The following is a 16,311-nucleotide window of genomic DNA, read 5'->3' as shown; positions in this document are numbered from 1 at the left end:
TCCCTGGACTGCGCCATGACGGAGTATAAGCTCGTGGTGGTGGGCGCTGGTGGCGGTGGGGAAGAGTGCCCTGACCATCCAGCTCATCCAGAACCACTTCGTGGACGAGTACGACCCCACAATCGAGGGTGAGCGGGGCTGACTCCCCGCCCAGCCCTAATCCTGACACAAGCTTTTTCTGCCTGTTGCACGAGGGGGACCCTCGTCCTCGGACCTGAGGGCACAAGAGGTGCAGGGAGGGGCTCGTGGTGCACCATACTGCGTCCCAGGAGGGGGGGGGTCCCTAAGCAGTGTCCTCGCGCAGGACTCCTACGGAAGCAAGTGGTCATCGATGGGAGACGTTGTCTGCTGGACATCCTGGACACGGCGGGACAGGAGGAGTACAGCGCCATGCGGGACCAGTACATGCGCACCGGCGAGGGTTTCCTCTGCGTGTTTGCCATCAACAACACCAAGTCCCTTTGAAGACATCCACCAGTACCGGTGAGCTGCCAGCACCCGCGCAGGCCGTCCTTCTGGCGCCCTGGACGCAGCCTGCCGGTGGCTCACACCATCCTCCTTGCAGGGAAGCAGATCAAGCGGGTGAAGGACTCGGACGACGTGCCCATGGTGCTGGTGGGAAACAAGTGTGACCTGGCTGCACGCACTGTGGAGTCTCGGCAGGCACAGGACCTGGCCCGCAGCTACGGCATCCCCTACATCGAGACCTCGGCCAAGACGGCCAGGTGAGCTGGCTCCCTGCCCACCTGTAGCCAGGGCCCCGCCCGCCCCGCCAGGGAGCCGTGCTCACCGCCCCTCTCCCTCGACACAGGGCAGCCGCTCTGGCTCCAGCTCCGGGACCCCGGGACCCAGCGGCCCCTCGCGCTGTAAGTCTCCCGGGACAGCAGGGCAGCGAGGGAGGCCAGGGCCGGGGTCTGGGCTGCAGCAGGTCCAGGGGAGGTGGAGGTCCCTGGAGAGAGCTGCCCTGAGCCAGGCCGGAGCGGTGACCCTGGGGCCCAGCCCCTTTGCCCCCAGAGCTCCCGTGGGCCTCTATCGGCCCTGTTCCCTTAGTGGGCTGTGGGGACAAGGCAGTAGCTCACGTGGGCGTGGGCACAGACCTGGGGCCTCCCTGCCCTATGGGGAGCTGCTGAGGAGCAGGTGTCTGATGGGGGCCCTGGGGCTGCGGGGTGAGCAGGCCCGGCTCCCTGCTTGTGAGTGCGGGCGTGGAAGGGGCTGGGACTCTGCCGGAGCCCGTGGTGGGGTCCCTTCATCTCTGGGCCTCTCCCCTGAGCCGGCCCTTTTCCCCAGGGCGTAGAGGACGCCTTCTACACGTTGGTGCGTGAGATCCGGCAGCACAAGCTACGCAAGCTGAGCCCACCAGATGAGGGCGGCCCTGGCTGCATGAGCTGCAAGTGTCTGCTCTCCTGAGTGCCCGCTCGTCCCCTGTGCCCGCCCCCATGGGCGCAGGCCTGGAGGTGCCGGATGCTGGGGGGTGGGGAGGAAGGAAGTGCTGCCAGAAGCCCGGCCAGCCCGGGGTTGGTGGACAGAGTGACGCAGACCTCCAGGACGCTTTGTACAGACTGTCGTGAACTGATGCCACCGGTGCCCCAGCTGTTACTCCTCCCAGCCGTCCTGGCCCATCAGGCACTGGTTGAATGCAGTAAATTATTTGATGGTCTTGACCCTGGCGTCTGGCCGAGGCTGGGTGGCTGTGCTGCGTGTGGCCTCCCAGGAGGCACAGTGCCACCCTCAGCTCTGTGCGGCGCGGCCGAGGCACTCTGCCTCCCGGGGCGTCCGGCGCCTTCAGCAGAGCCCGGCTGGTCTGCATTTCACCACAGAAACTCTTCACTGACCTTTGACTGGCGAGGGGCAAATGGAGACCAAGGCGCATCCCGTCCCCTGGGAGGGGGCTTTCTTAGGAAACGCTGAAACCAGACGGGGTGGGGGGGGGCTGGTGTCTGCCACCTGGGAGGCTGCCAACTCCAGGTGGGTTGCAATTCCTGAGCTTTGGGGACCCTTGAAGGCAGCTGATGACCAGCAGGGAGCGGGACCCGGCCTGTTGGGTTGGTGCTGCACCACCAGTGTCCCCAGCCCAGCCGGGGGCAGCAGCTGGCGGGTTCTTGGAGCCAGACTTTAGTGTCTTCGACTTGGCCTTGGGCCTCTGCCCACTCCGTGCTGTGTGGCCGCTTAGGGCCTGAGTCTGGCCAACCCTGCTGCCCTGTGTGGGAATGGGGCCGGCCTGCCTGCCGCTGCCACCTTGTCGCTGGGGTGACTTGCTGCTCCCAGAGCTACCTCAGGTCACTGGTGGCCACATACTGCTCCGAGAGGGCTCTCCCTGCTTTAGGCCAGAATCCAGGACTGGCAGGGCCACAGGGGGCTCAGTTCTTCTCCTGGCTTTGCGGGTGGCTCATGGCGCCCCTGCCCACCCGCGGCCCATGTGCAGGCCAGGCCAGGCCAGATCCCTCTGACTCAGGGACTAGTATTGTGTGAAGGGACTGCTTTCGTCTGGAAGGCCAGTGTGAAGAGTTGATGGGCTGCTGGCTGGCAGGAGTCTGGGGGCACCACTCTTGGGACCACCCTTCACTCTGCAGACCCTGGCATCCAGTTTCCTGTGGATGTGTGTGGCAGCGGGGTTGTCCTGGGCCCCAAGTTTCCATTTTTGGCAGGCTGCGTGGGGCCTGTCACCGGGGCCCTGGGGTGGCCCAAGCAGGTGTTAAGGGGAAAGAGACCTAGTGTTGTGGCTCAAAGCTGATGTCTGGGGCCCCCTGCCCACAGTCTCTGGGTTCACTGTCAGGTTTGGGAGGGAATTCCATTGCCCTGGCTGCAGCTGGTCCCCAGAGCTCCCTGGTGTTGAGGGCAGGTAGGCTAGATGCAGAGCCTCTGGGCCTCCCAGGGGAGGTGGGCAACTTTGGGCCCTGCAAAGGCCGCCTCATGCTGCTACTGTCCAGCCTTGGGGACAGCCTGGCCAGGGAGGGCCAGTCCTCTTTGGGGAGTGTCTGAGTGCTGGGGACACTCGCTCCAGGCCCAGAGACCTCATGGGGAAATTCAGGTTCAGTGGAAGTGAGCAGACTGGGTGAGCCTTTGCCGCAGGCCTCGTGGCCAATGCTAGGTGGGCCCCACATGTCCTGGTGGCTGCCCTGGCCGGACTCTGAACAGCGCCCCTGGCGTCTGCCCTGATGCCCCCAGCCCTGGCCTGATTTTCTGAATCTTAGAGCAGAAGAGGAGACGCAGGGGACCTGAGGACTCTCCCCACCATTCACTGCCCCAGGAGGGGACCCTGTGCTGGAGCCCACCTGGAGTGGGGGGGTGGCATGTCATCCTCTGTAGCTTGGCCCTTGATGCCAGATGGTGCCTGGGTGCGGGGGGGTGTGGTCAAGCCGGGAGGGGCCCCACTGGGGAGGCCCAGGCCCCCACCTGCCCTTCAAGTCACCTTGCATAGGTCCTGCTATGTTCTGATGGGCACCACACGGGAGGGTCCCAGGCAGTGCCATGGCAGGGGAGGCGGCCAGCAAAGGGCCCCCAACGCCCCGCTTCTCACAGGGTGCCCTGCACCCATGCTGGGGCCAACCTCTGGCGACTGTCCCCACCCTGGCACATGGGTCACTTGCTTCTGTGCGCCCCGAGGACTGTGCCATGGCAGTGAGTGCGCGCTTGCCCTCCAGGATGTAGGCGTCCCAGAGCCTCGGTGAGCGACAGGGTCTGTGGGGCAGCCTGTGCGGAGGGGCAGCCTGTGCAGGGACCGGCCCGCTGCCCCTGGTCTGAGCAGTGCCCCCGAGCTGCATGCAGCCTTCCCACAGCCCCCCACCTGGTAGGCCACCAGGGTGGGGACGTGGCTCCTGCTCAAAGGTGTCCTCCAGTCCAGTCGGTTCCAAGGGCTAGGCCAGCCCGACCGCCACATTGGTGGGAATGCGCCCCAGGGGAGCAGACGCTGGCTCATGGGCTGGGCCTCGTGCTCCCCTCTGGGAGCCCAGGCGGAAGCCCGGTCCCCCGGGGCTCCTTGAAGGCGGCTCCGCTTCCTCGGGAAGGGTCCCGGCCCTGCACCTCAGCCTCAGACGCCCCTCGGGCAGGGCCCGTCCTGGGCAGCCTCACGCTCACCTGTCAGTGAAGCTCTGAAGGAAGCACTGGTGATGTAAACCCCAGTGGACGCCTGCTTCTTGTCCTGACCGTGGGCGGTGGTGCTCAGGACCGCCTGGCTGGTGAAAACCCCTCCCGACTGCAGGGCCCGTGAGGCTGCTCCCAGGGGCCGGGGCTCCACGCAGCCCGATTGCTCTGCCTGGGACAGCCGGTGCTGCTGCAGCTTGGGGTTGCTGGTGAGGCGCCTGGAAAGAAGAAGCCTCTAGGCCCCCCCAAGATCAGAGCCTGTGCCAGGCATGCGGGGTTGGGCACTGGCAGGTGCCCCCTGCTGAACCAAGGCGCCCTCCCACGCAGTGGCCCCACTGAGTGCCCATGGCCCCGAGGCCTCGTGGGACACACTTCCCAAAGGGCAGGACTGTCTCTGGTTCTGGGGGGCCAGGGGCTGAAGGCCCCCTCACCAAGGCCCAGCGTGGGGGTTCCCTCTGCTGAGGGTCAGGCAGACGTCCCATCCCTGGCACTGCCCCTCCCCACATTAGTCACAGCAGGGGTTGCGGGGTCCCAACATGAGGGGCAGAGAGTGCTGGCCACGGGGTGGTGGGGGTGCAGCCATCAGGCTGCGGCACCTGGGAAGGGGACACACGACTGCCCGGGCTTCCTCTGGCTGTGGTCCCGGAGGGCAGCTGGGGGGGCGGCCAGGTGTGAGTCAGGTGTGGGACGTAAGGTCGTCCTGAGGATGGGGCTGGGGCGGCGTGGGGGACAGTGCCCTTTGCTGATGGGCGATGGACTGGGTGGGAGTCCTCGTGAGCGCCACTGCAGGGGAACTGCAGGGAGGCTCTCCTGGGGTCAGAGTCATGTCCTGTGGCAGGCCCTGGCCACCCCCCGTGCCTCTCGTCGGGCATCAGCTCGGCCAGCGCCCAGAAGGTGGCATCCTCACGCAGGAACGTCAGCAGGATGCCTGTGGCCTGGATCGTGGCCCTGGCAGTTGCCGTGGAAGGACACCCCCTTCCCTGACACCTGTGTCCCAGCTTTCAGTGGGCTCTTGGACAGACTCCAGCGTGGCCCATGCTCCCTGGGCCCAGGGTCCACCTGGGACGCACCATGCCAGCCCCGGCGCCAGCACCACAGCAGCTGTGCTCTGCAGGTGTCATCCTCGGGGTCCCATCAGTGAGGCGTGCTGGGCGGCGGGGTCTGGAGAGCACACCCCGAGTGCAGGCCGTGTGGCCTCAGCGGGTGTCCCTTCGGGCAGCTCCTGGGGACCGCTGGCTGCCCGCTGCACTCTTACAGAGTCGAATCGGGGTTAGTGGGGACCTTGTCCCTGCTAAGTGACCGCTGCTGTGGCGGCGTGGGCTGTGGCGGCAGTGATGCTTACAGATGGCCCTGCACTGATTCATAAACTGCGGACGGAGAACCACAGCTGTCCTCGTCTGAGGGGAGTGGGGCCCAGCCCTTCCGGTCTGCTTTAGGTCAGACGCTCACCCCCCTGCAGCCCTGTGACAGCGTGCACTTGAGTCCTAACTTGTCCGTCCCGTTTGGTGACAAATACATGACTTTAAGACGCAAGGGCCCAGGCCAGCACACAGGGCATGGGGACACTCGGGGGTTGTATGCAGAATAAGAAGAGGCCGAGGGCATGTGGGACAGGGCTGCCACCTGGGAAAGGGGACAACTGCTGGTTGGTTTCGTTTTGTCTGACAAACCCTGATGACAAAAACAGGTGTGGTGCAGTGACATCCAGGTCACATGCACCCTTAACAGCAGGAGGCAGAGGTGAGCCCTGGTCCTTGGTGCCACAGAGACTGAGCTGTGCGTGCGGAGCCTGTGGTGCCCTCCGTACTGTGTGGGCGTCATGTGTGGCTGGCCAGCTGTGGGTTGTGTCACAGCCCCGCTAATCAGACTGGAAGCAATACTTGTCATTCTCGGAAGAAAACAGGTCACGTAACTTACCAGCCCCCAAGCAACTGCTGTGTACACAGAGTCAGTTTATTTTTTCAAAAAGTCACTCAATTTTTTCTGAACCATAATTAAACTTTAGGATAAACAAAAGGGAATCAGCCAGAGACTAGTGACGTCTACAGGGCACCTCAGTGCTTTGCATTTTTGAGCATAAAGTCTACACAACGAAACACCAGTTTCTCAGGAGGCCAGTTTGATGAGTTTGATTTCCACTGTTTTCTTCAGTTTGCACACGTTAGAGTTCCATCTTTGGGACTTCACACCATGTCGTGTCTGCACGCACTGCACCCTCGAGTGCCCCTGGGGGTCCCATGCCGCCAGCCCCTGCTACCCCTGCCCCTTTCCACACCTTGATTTGCCTTTTCCAGAATGTCCTACGAATGAATCCTACACGGGTCCGGCTCCCTTCACTCAGTCAAGTGCATGAAAGCGTGTCCATGTGCCGAGTGGGTCAACTGTCACTCCTCATTGTCACCGACTTGTCTCCCATTCCTGGCCGAGGGGCACCTGGGCTGGCTGCTGTTCCAGTTCTCAGCCATCACCTATACAGTGGGAACGTTCCATGCAGGTTCTGGGTGCAGATGTTTTCAGATCAGTTGGGAAAACCTCTGTTGAGCGCTTTGGGATTGTATGTGACACTGTTGGGTTTTGCCAGAAGTCACCATCCTGTCCTCCAAAGTGGGGAGCCTGCCCACCCCCCACCCCCACCCCCAGCCGTGGTGGGGGTTCCCGCAGCGCCACGTCCTCCTGGCACTCGGTGTCGCCGGGGCTCCGGATTGCGGCCGGTCCAGTTGGTGTGCGCTGCTCCCTCGCTGTTGTGATAGCAACTCTTTTCATCGAGTATTTGCTATGTATATGCACGTACATGACGTGTGTGCACGTATTTATTCTGTGTGGAAGTCGGTCAGAGCTTGTGCCCATGTTTTATTGGGGCATTTGTTTTACCAAGTTTTGAGAACTCTTGGGTCTGATCCCGCCTGAGTCCTTCTTAGATGAATGATTTGCAGGCGTTCTCTTCCCTCTGCAGCTTCCTTCTCATCCTCGTCCAGCGTCTTCGGCTGAGTGAAAGGTTTACATCTAGATAATGCCTGTTCCTCGGTTTTCCTTTCACGCAGACAGCCATGCCACGCCGCAGCCTCTCAGGCACCACAGAAGGAGTGCCCACCCCCTGCCAGAGGCTGGCGGCTTGGCGTGGGCTCGCAGGCCCAGCACAGCCACACGTGTTCGTCCACTGTCCACAGGCTGCTCTCCTGGGCAGGAGGGCCCACCATCTGGCCCTTTCTGGAAACCTCGCTGAGTTGTGCCTGTCCTCACACCCCGGGCTCCTGTCTGTACTACGCCCGCAGGTGGCAGCCATAGAGTGATGGACACTTGGGGTGGTGGCTCTGGGCTCCGAGGGCTGGTGAAGGCTGAGTCCCCCTGGACCCAGCCTCAGAGGTCAACAGCGACTCTCTGGGTCAAGGCAGTCACGGGGCCCCCTTGTTGGAGGAGTGTCGATGCCTTGTCATTGGCAGAACGACGGACGTCGGGCGGCCACCTAGGGGAGACACGTCCATGGCTGCCTAACTGCCCCTCCACCTGGCTCCCTCTGTCCTCCGAGGTGCAGGGCTTTGACGAGCACCTGCCAGGCTCGTCGTGGGTGCACCGGAAGCTGTCCCGCAGCAGCTGCACTGCCACCCTCCCACGGTGTCCCCGGCAGGCAGGGCTGTCACCCATGCAGCTCTCACAGGCTTCTGGTTGGGACAGGCTGTTGAGACAGCTGCCGGGCGGGTGGGCGATGTGAACACCGAATGGGGGCACAGGGACCGCAGTGACACGGTGGTGACGGTGTCGTGGTCGTGTGTGAAAAGGGTTGTCTACACACGGGTGACACCAGGTGTCCTGAGTTTGGGGTCGCACACTTGCCACTGGGGGAGGGTGAGGAGAGCACGGGAGACTGGCTGGGCCTGGCTGACCCAGCCTGGGCTCACCATCCTCGTCTGTGTTGTGAAAATCATGGAAATTGTCCAAAATAAGAGCGAAAAATGCAGACATTTGACTAAAAACATCAAAACTGGGTGTCCCCGTGACCCTCATTCAGTCTATGTGTGTCCTGGTCCAGCCTGGTCTCTGCTGCCCGGCCCCTCGCTGCACGGCCCTTGGGCCTGTGACACACACACAGGGTGGTGTCACTCCGGGCCTGGCCCCAGCACCTCCCACCCATCTCCCCACCCCTCTGCGCCTTGTTCTTCTGTGGCCAGGGCAGTGCCACCCCTTAGGGCTCAGCTGGCTCAGTGACACCAGGAGTCCCTCGTCCTGCCCCTCCCCGTAGTTCCAGACCCAGGTCTACCGCATCCAGAGCTTTATTTTGTCTGCTGCTGTCAACCTCCTCTCTCCTCCAGGGCCCTCACATCCCCTGGGCCAATGTCCCTGAATCTCCTCACTTGTTCCATAGCAGTTGTGGACACGATGTGCTTGTGGAAAGGCGCGTTCACGTCCGGGGCCATCTCAGAAGAGCTGGGCGGGCCCCTGGGCGCCTTCACGCCCTGTGGGCAGAACCCGGGGAGCCAGCAGCAGCCCCAGAACCTAACTGCCACCCCACCAGAGTGGCACTGGGTAAGGCCTGCGAGTTCCACACTTCCATAAGCAAGGAAACACAGACAGGCTGGGAACGAAGGAATAGTGTCCCGACTTGCACAGGACTGTCTGTAGAAAACCTTCAGGTACCAACAAAAGCGTGCCTGGAACACCTGAGCTCAGTGGGCTCAGGGAATGTAAGGCCGACCCACCAACGGACGTGTGGAAGCCAGAACTACGACGTAACTGTTTATAGTCGGTGCCCAGGAAAGGAGGAACTTAGGTGTAAACTTGACCAGATGTGTACACAACTGTATGCTGAAAATTGCAAAAAATGCTGACAAGAGAATCACAGACGACCCACACAGACCGGAGACGCCCCGGTTCACGGGTGGAGACAACAACATGCCCACCCTCCCCTACAAAATGGGCCGCGTCAGAACTAAAGCTTTTGTTCGGCAGACACTCCATTAGGCAGGTGAGAGGGTGGCTGCAGCTGGGACCCAGTATTTGCAGACCCCACAGCCAACAAAACACAGAAGGAACTTGGGGCGCACAACAGTCACCACCCCAACATTCCAACCACAAAACAGGCAAAACGGCTGCACAGTGCATCAAAGACAGCTGATGGGCCCATGAGCTCCCACGCTCCTGCCCCAGCCGCGAGGGGCCACTGCCGTCTCTTAGTGGACACAGGAAGGTGCAGTGACAGCAGGGACGCGGAGCAGCGAGGCGGGTCAGCCATGCCAGTGGGAACAGGAACAAGGGTAGCCCCCAGGAAGCAGCTGAACAGCCACCGTCCCACCCAGCAGTTGCTTGCTTGGGCACTAACCGCAGAGAAATGACAACTTGGTCTACACAGACCTGTGCACGCTGTCTGCCGCGGCCCCTAACGGAACCACCAAGATGTCCTTTAGCGGGGGACGCAGTGCACCCACCCCGGGGACACTTGTCAGCAGCAGGAGGGAGGGGCTGCTAAGCAAAAACATCCACAGAACCGGGCTGAGCAGAGAAGCCAGTCCCAGAGGCCACACACTGCAAGACTCCGTGTATGTCTGACAGGTAAGTGCGTGAACCCATCCTAGAAAAAGTGCCACACACGTCATTGCTGAATATCACGATGGTCACCTTCAAAGTACTCCCCTTGGGAACCTATGCACCGACACTAACCCACTTTGACCATGAGATCGTTTCCCCTGTCCTCCCCTAGTTCTTTGTGCTGTGTCTCAGATCCCAATGAGATCAAACTGCTGTTGAGGGTTCACCGTGTGCCAGGCCCTGTGGTAAATTCTACATATATGAGGTCTGACAATTAAGTTTGTGAACTCATCCTAGAAAATGTGCCACATACCTCATTGCTGAATATCACGATGGTCACCTTCGAAGGACTCCCCTTGGGAAGCTATGCACCCACGACAGCGCCTAGTCCACCCTTCAAAGCAGTTTTGGAACTCTTTTTCTGGAATGGTCATCAGGGCTGTCGTTGTATTACCCTTGATGCCCTGAATGTCATCAAAATGTCTTCCTTTCAATATTTCCTTTATCTTCAGGTAAAGAAAGAAGTCATTGGGGGCCAGATCAGGAGAGTAGAGAGGATGTTCCAATACAGTTATCTGTTTACTGGCCAAAAACTCCCTCACAGGCAGTACTGTGTGAGCTGGTGCATTGTCGTGATGCAAGAGCCATGAATTGTTGGCGAAAAGTTGAGGTGGTCTAACTATTTCATGCAGTTTTTTCAGCACTTCCAAATAGTAAACTTAGTTAACGGTTTGTCCAGCTGGCACAAATTCATAATGAATAATCCCTCTGATATCAAAAAAGGTTAGCAACATCGCTGCAATAAGTTCGCGAACTTAATTGTCAGACCTGGTATGCCACTCTTGAAATGACAAAATTATGAAGATGGAGAGTGGCCTGGTGGGTGCCAGGGGTTAAGGATGAGGGTGGCAGGAGGGACCCTGGAGATGATGATGTCCTTGTCGGGGCCACATCCTGGTTGAGACTCCACTGCACATGCAGACATCTGCTGTGGCTGTTACCGGGGAGGCTGGGTGAAGGGTCCTCCCTGTATTATTTCTTACAGCTTCAGGTGTATCTACAAGTTTCAAAGAAAAAGCTGAATTAACAAACAAACGCGCCCCCCTGTCCTTCCTGTGCAGCCGCTTCAGCCCTCTCGGGAGCTCGTCAGGGCTGCACCCCCATGGCCCTCGGGGGTGGCAGGCCATGTGCTCACACCCCGAGTGCTCCAGTCCCCATCCTAGGTCCTATAGCTTCCCTCAGGTATCCTGTTTGGAGGTCATCCTGGACACACAAACTCTTGGTCTTTCGGTGCTGGCCACACGGTCATCTCCTCAAAGAGCAAAACAGAAGGAAAGGGCGCCTCATCTTCCCCAAGGCCTTGTTCCCCCCAAGACCACATCCAGAAAGCAAACGCTGGAGCCAGCAGCCCGGGCACCAAGCAGCCAGTGCTGACCCACAGCTCAGGATGGCTTTTCAATTCACAGCTTCCATGAGAAAAGTGACGTCACCCAACGTGAGCCTTCAGGAAAACCAGGGCCAGGAGGTCCCGGCAGCTAAAGAGCAAGCTCCAACCTGCCCTCCGGTCCATCAGGAGCAGAGCTGATACCCCCACAGCCTGGCCGTGGCAGTCACAGCTTGTTAAAGGACAGAAGAAACTGAAGAACCTCAGGGGGGGGACCCAAGACCTCCCACTGGAAGGGGCATCTTGTCCACAGGGGTAGGGGTGGGGGGATGAGTAGGGGAGGGGGAAGGAAACCACAGGAGCCGGAAGTCCAAGCGAGCACAGGAACCATGCCGGGGACAGGGGATGGCTCTCAGCTCAGGCCCGGCGCTGAAGGACGACGCCCAGTGCAGGACCAGCACCCGGGGACGACGCCCATCCATGCATACAATTTTGCATATATACATAAATGAGATCTTTATTTGGTTCTAAAACCACAGCCTTTCCTCCTTTCCTTTCTGTGGCTTACACTGTGCCTCTGCCACCTGTGCACGCACCAGCACACGCACCCTACAAGAAAACTCATGCACAAGGCGTGCTATCCTTCCTGACATACTCTCAGCCTCTGCAGTAACTGCACGAGCCCAGCTGTGTGCAGCCTGGGCACACACAGCAAGCCGACTGCTGGTTCACAGCACGGGGTGCCACCCACCCGCACCCTCCCTCCCCCGCTCAGCAGGACCTCCCTGGTGGGCAGGCTTCCACCTGGCCTGTGTGGCCCAAAGGGCACGCTCGGACACTTGCTGCATGAGCGATGCTTAGTGTCCGTCTGTAACGCACAGTGAGGCTGTGCGTGCAGCCACTGTCTCCTCCAGGGCCTTCCCAAGGCCCCATATTGCTGTTGCCACAGGCAAGGCTATGCCTGCGTCACTGGTCACACTGCATGTGTGTCACGTACACACGCTTCTGTGGGATGTTTATCAGACACTGCCAAGTGCTTTGCACACTGCCCCGCTGGACACTTCTAACAACAGGGACATATTTTCCTTTGATCAGTTTTGCTTTTGGTGTCAAATCTATGAACTCTGTCTAACTCCAGGTTACTAAGACTCTCCTCTGTTTTAATCTAAAAGTTTTATTGTTACTATTTTATATTTAGACCTATGACCGATTTTGTGTTAAATTTTGCAGAAGTTATGAGGTTTATATTGATTTTTTTTTTTGTATAGGAATGTCCAGTTGCTGCAAAACTCTTTGTTGGTAACACTGTTCTTTCTCTCTCAACTGCCTCCGCACCTCTGTCAAACACCAATCAGCTGTATTCGTGTGGGTCCCTTTTTGGGCTCTCTATTCTGTTCCATTGGTCTACTCCTATGTGTCCTCCTTCACCAAAACCACACTGGTTTGATTACTGCAGCTCCAGAGTAACTTTGTTAATTGGGTAATGTGATTCTCGCACGTTTATTCTTCTTTTCCAAAATTGTTTAAGCTATTCTAGTTTTTCCAACTTTGCATATAAATTTCAGAATCAGCTTGTGTAGATCTACAGAAAGTCCTGCTGGGATTTTGACTGGAATTACAATTAATCCATACATCAATTTAAAGAGAACTGATATCTTTACTATGTTGAGTCTTTCCATCCATGAACATGGTCTACCTCTCCATTTATTCAAGCCTTTTACATTTTTTCTTCAGAATTTTGTAGTTTTTATGTACAGATCCAGTGCACGTTTTCTGTGGATCTATACCTAAGTACCTAATCTTTCTGAGCTATTGTAAATGGTATTTTAAACATTTCTTGTTTCCAACTATGATTTTTCTGTCACAATCTTGCATCCTGAGATATAGCCACATTTATGTATTAGTTCTACAAGTTTTCTTATTGATTCCTTGGGATTTTCTACACAGATAATCATGCCATCTGTGAATAGTTTTATTTCTTGCTTTCTGGTCTATGTACTTTTCTTTTTCACTGGAGTAGCAAGGACTTCCCGTATAATGCTAACAGTGGGATGAGTAGATTTCTTTGTCTTGTTCCTAATGTCAGGGGGAAAACATGCAGTCTTTTGCCATTATGTGTGAAGTAAGCTGTAGGTTTTTGTAAGTGCCCCTTATTTGGTTGAGGAAGTTCCTGTTTTACTGAGAGTTTTTATTATGAATGGGTGTTGGATTCTGTCAAATCTTTTTCTGCATCGATTGATATGATGTGTGATTTTCCTTTTTTAGACCATTAACACAATAGATTATAATGGCTGACTTTCAACTAATGAGCCAACCCTGCATTCTCAGGATAAACCCTACTTAGTTGTGGTGCATTACTTTTTTTATACTACAGAGTTTGATAATTATATTTTGTTGAGGATTTTTGCATTTGGTTCTTGAGGAATATTGGTCTGTGGTTTTCTTTCTTTTTTTTGTACTCTTTGGTGTGGGGATCAAGGTAATGCTATGCCTATAATGAGTTGGGACATGTTCCCCTCTTGTTCTGTTTTCCGGGAAGAGACTGAGTAGAATTGGTGTTACTTCTTCATTAAATGCTTTGCAGAATTTGTCATTGACACCATCTGGGATGGGAGATTTCTTTTTTAGACGTGTAACTACAAATTCAATTTTTAAAATGGCTATAGAACTGTGACATTGTGACTTATAATCAAGACATACTTTGGTTTTCCTCCACAAGTGGCCCACAGCTCCCCAAACACTTGGGAATTTCCTAAGTGATAACAGCAATGGGAGCATCTTTTGTTACAGTATTTGGTCTTTGCCCTCAGTTCCTGAAATTGCTTCACAGCCAAGAAGGTGAGATGGGTGTCTCCTTGTTCATAACAAGCCCCTTTCAACCACACCTGGGTTTATATTAATGAGGGGACTTTTGGAAATCCCCTAAGGATGGGGATTGGTTGCCAGGGGAACCAACCGTGATTAGAGGGTTGCAGCCTCCCTAAAAAACCAAAAGGAGGGGGCTCAGACAGCTTCCAGGTTGGGGAGCTAGAAAGAAAGCATCCACATGTCAGGCCCCAGGGCCCAAACTCCATGGGGACTAAAGCTCCTTTGTTAGGGACCCTTCCAGACCTTGGCCTGTGTATCTCTTCACCTGGCCGTTCATTCGTAGGCTTTAAAATCCTTTGTAATAATAAACTGGAAATCTAGTAAGTAAACTGGTTTCCTGAGTTTCATGAGCCACTCTAGCAAATTAATCGAATCTGAGGAGGGGGTCATGGGAACCTCTGATTTATAGCCAGTCAATCAGAAGCAGAGGTGACAACCTGGGTTGGCATCTGAAGTGGGGGCAGTTTGTGGGACTGAGACTTGAGCTGCGGGATCTGATGCGGTCTCCAAGTCGATAATGTCAGAATTGAGCCAAATTTGTGGGATATCTGGTCATATCCATGGAAAACTGAGTTAATTGCTTGGTGTTGTTGAAAAAAATAAACACACACATATTGTAAAGACTATTATCTATTTCATCTTGAGTGAGTTTTGCAAGTTTGTGGTTTTTGAAGAATTGGTCCATTTCATCTAAGTTGTCAAGTTGATGTAGTGTGGTTGTTTGTAGTATTCCCTTCTTGTCCTTTTCACATTTTAATGGCCTGTAGTGATATCCTTTCTTTCCCGAGATTGGTAAATCATGTTTTCTTTCTTTTATTCTTGTCTGTCTTGTTAGAGACTTATCAATACATTGATATTTTTAAAGAACCAGCTTTTGGTTTCATTGATTTTTCTCTGTTGTTTTTAATTTTGTTGATATCTGTTCTTATCTTTATTATTTCCTTCATTCTGCTTGCTTTGGGTTTATTTTTTGGTCTTCATTGTCTAGTTTCTTAAGGTGGATGCTTAATTGATTTGGGACCTATCTTATTTGTAATGTAGGCATTTAGTGCTATATATTTCCCTCTAAGTACTGCCTTATCTGCATCCCATGAATTTTGACATTTTGTTTAGTTCAAAATATTTTCTAATTTCCCCTGAGAATTCCTCTTTTTATATGTATATGTGTATGTGTATATGATCTATAAACTATTTAGAACTGAACTGGTTAATTTCTAAGTTTTTGGAGAATTTCATGTTATCTTTTTGCAAGGGATTTGTAACCTAATACCATTATGTCGTATGCCATATATGATTCCAATTCTTTTACATCTGCTAATGTTTGATTTATGACCCAAGCTTTGGTGTATCTTGGTGAATGTTTCATGTGCACCTGAAAATAGTGTGTTCTACTCTGTTGGGGGGAGAGTTATACATGTATGTGTGCACGTGTGTGTGGGTAGGTGAGTGCTGGCGAGCCCTGCAGCAGGATGCAGCCACCACACTGGGAGCCCAGCTTTCATACCTGAAAAAAGAAAAGCCACAGGTTCCACCTCATAGCTTCCACAGCTGCAAGAGTGGACTGTTCCATTTCATTTCTGGATTACACCTCTTGTACGAGTATCTGTTTGTGGGTGTCTATTTTCCCCAAATTATGAGAATAGGTTCCCTAAATTAAAAAATAAGCAAGCATTTCATACACGTATATGTGTGTGTGCATGCGCGCGCACACACACACCAGGAAAAAATTTATAAACACATCTTCACCTTGGTTTTTTCACTTAACATTTCTTAATTATTCCATATGAGTACATATAAAGCTGCTTTGTTCTTTTTAACATACGCATAGAATTCTGCTATTTACAAGTACAATAACATGAATTAGTTTTTTAAGCACATGGATGTCAATCTGTGCGGACATTATATTTATATTTAGTGTCTCTCTCCTTCTACCTTTTGTTTCCATAGTGAAAAAGCAGAAAGGGAAAGGCGGATAATGTGTGACATACAAAGTTAACCCCAATGCTTCGATCTTAGGTGATGCTAAATTGAGCAATAGGAAATAGTCTGAGTCATCTGGTTGGCCTTTCCAAAATGAAAGCTCCTGGTTTCAAACATCCCCACCCATGTTAACCCATGCCAATTCACTGGATCCCTGGCATCTTTCATGTCTTAAAAAAAAATACTGTACTTGTATTTTTAAACTTACAAGTAATAAATTCATATAGTGTCATTGTTAAATATTCAAACAATGAGAGTAAAACAACACTTCAAAGGTGGCCCCCACGTCCGGGCGGGCCTCTGAGAATCACCACTGAGGTCTGCTGTGCTCTTTTCTGTACATCTACGTAACAGTGAGTATGGATCCTAATTCTCTGCATGAATCACATGTATGTACACACACGTGGTGTTCCCTATCACAACGAGACACACATCCTGTCCTGGGACATGGCTTCTTCATCGCCCATGTAGGAAGTAGA

At 54.7% G+C, this 16,311-nt stretch overlaps 1 protein-coding gene across 1 annotated transcript; it reads left to right on the top strand.

The window, feature by feature from the left end:
* Nucleotides 1-1,666, top strand: HRAS (HRas proto-oncogene, GTPase). The gene is given in 7 exon segments (XM_033119079.1): nucleotides 1-54; nucleotides 56-128; nucleotides 305-459; nucleotides 461-487; nucleotides 571-725; nucleotides 812-866; nucleotides 1,288-1,666. Coding segments are annotated over 7 exon segments (624 nt in total). The 5' UTR covers nucleotides 1-15; the 3' UTR covers nucleotides 1,408-1,666.
* The last annotated feature ends 14,645 nt before the right edge of the window (nucleotides 1,667-16,311 follow it).

The sequence above is a fragment of the Rhinolophus ferrumequinum genome, chromosome 11 (assembly GCF_004115265.2).
Source record: "Rhinolophus ferrumequinum isolate MPI-CBG mRhiFer1 chromosome 11, mRhiFer1_v1.p, whole genome shotgun sequence".
Classification (NCBI taxonomy): Eukaryota; Metazoa; Chordata; class Mammalia; order Chiroptera; family Rhinolophidae; genus Rhinolophus; species Rhinolophus ferrumequinum.
This window is presented reverse-complemented; position numbering and strand designations above follow the sequence as displayed.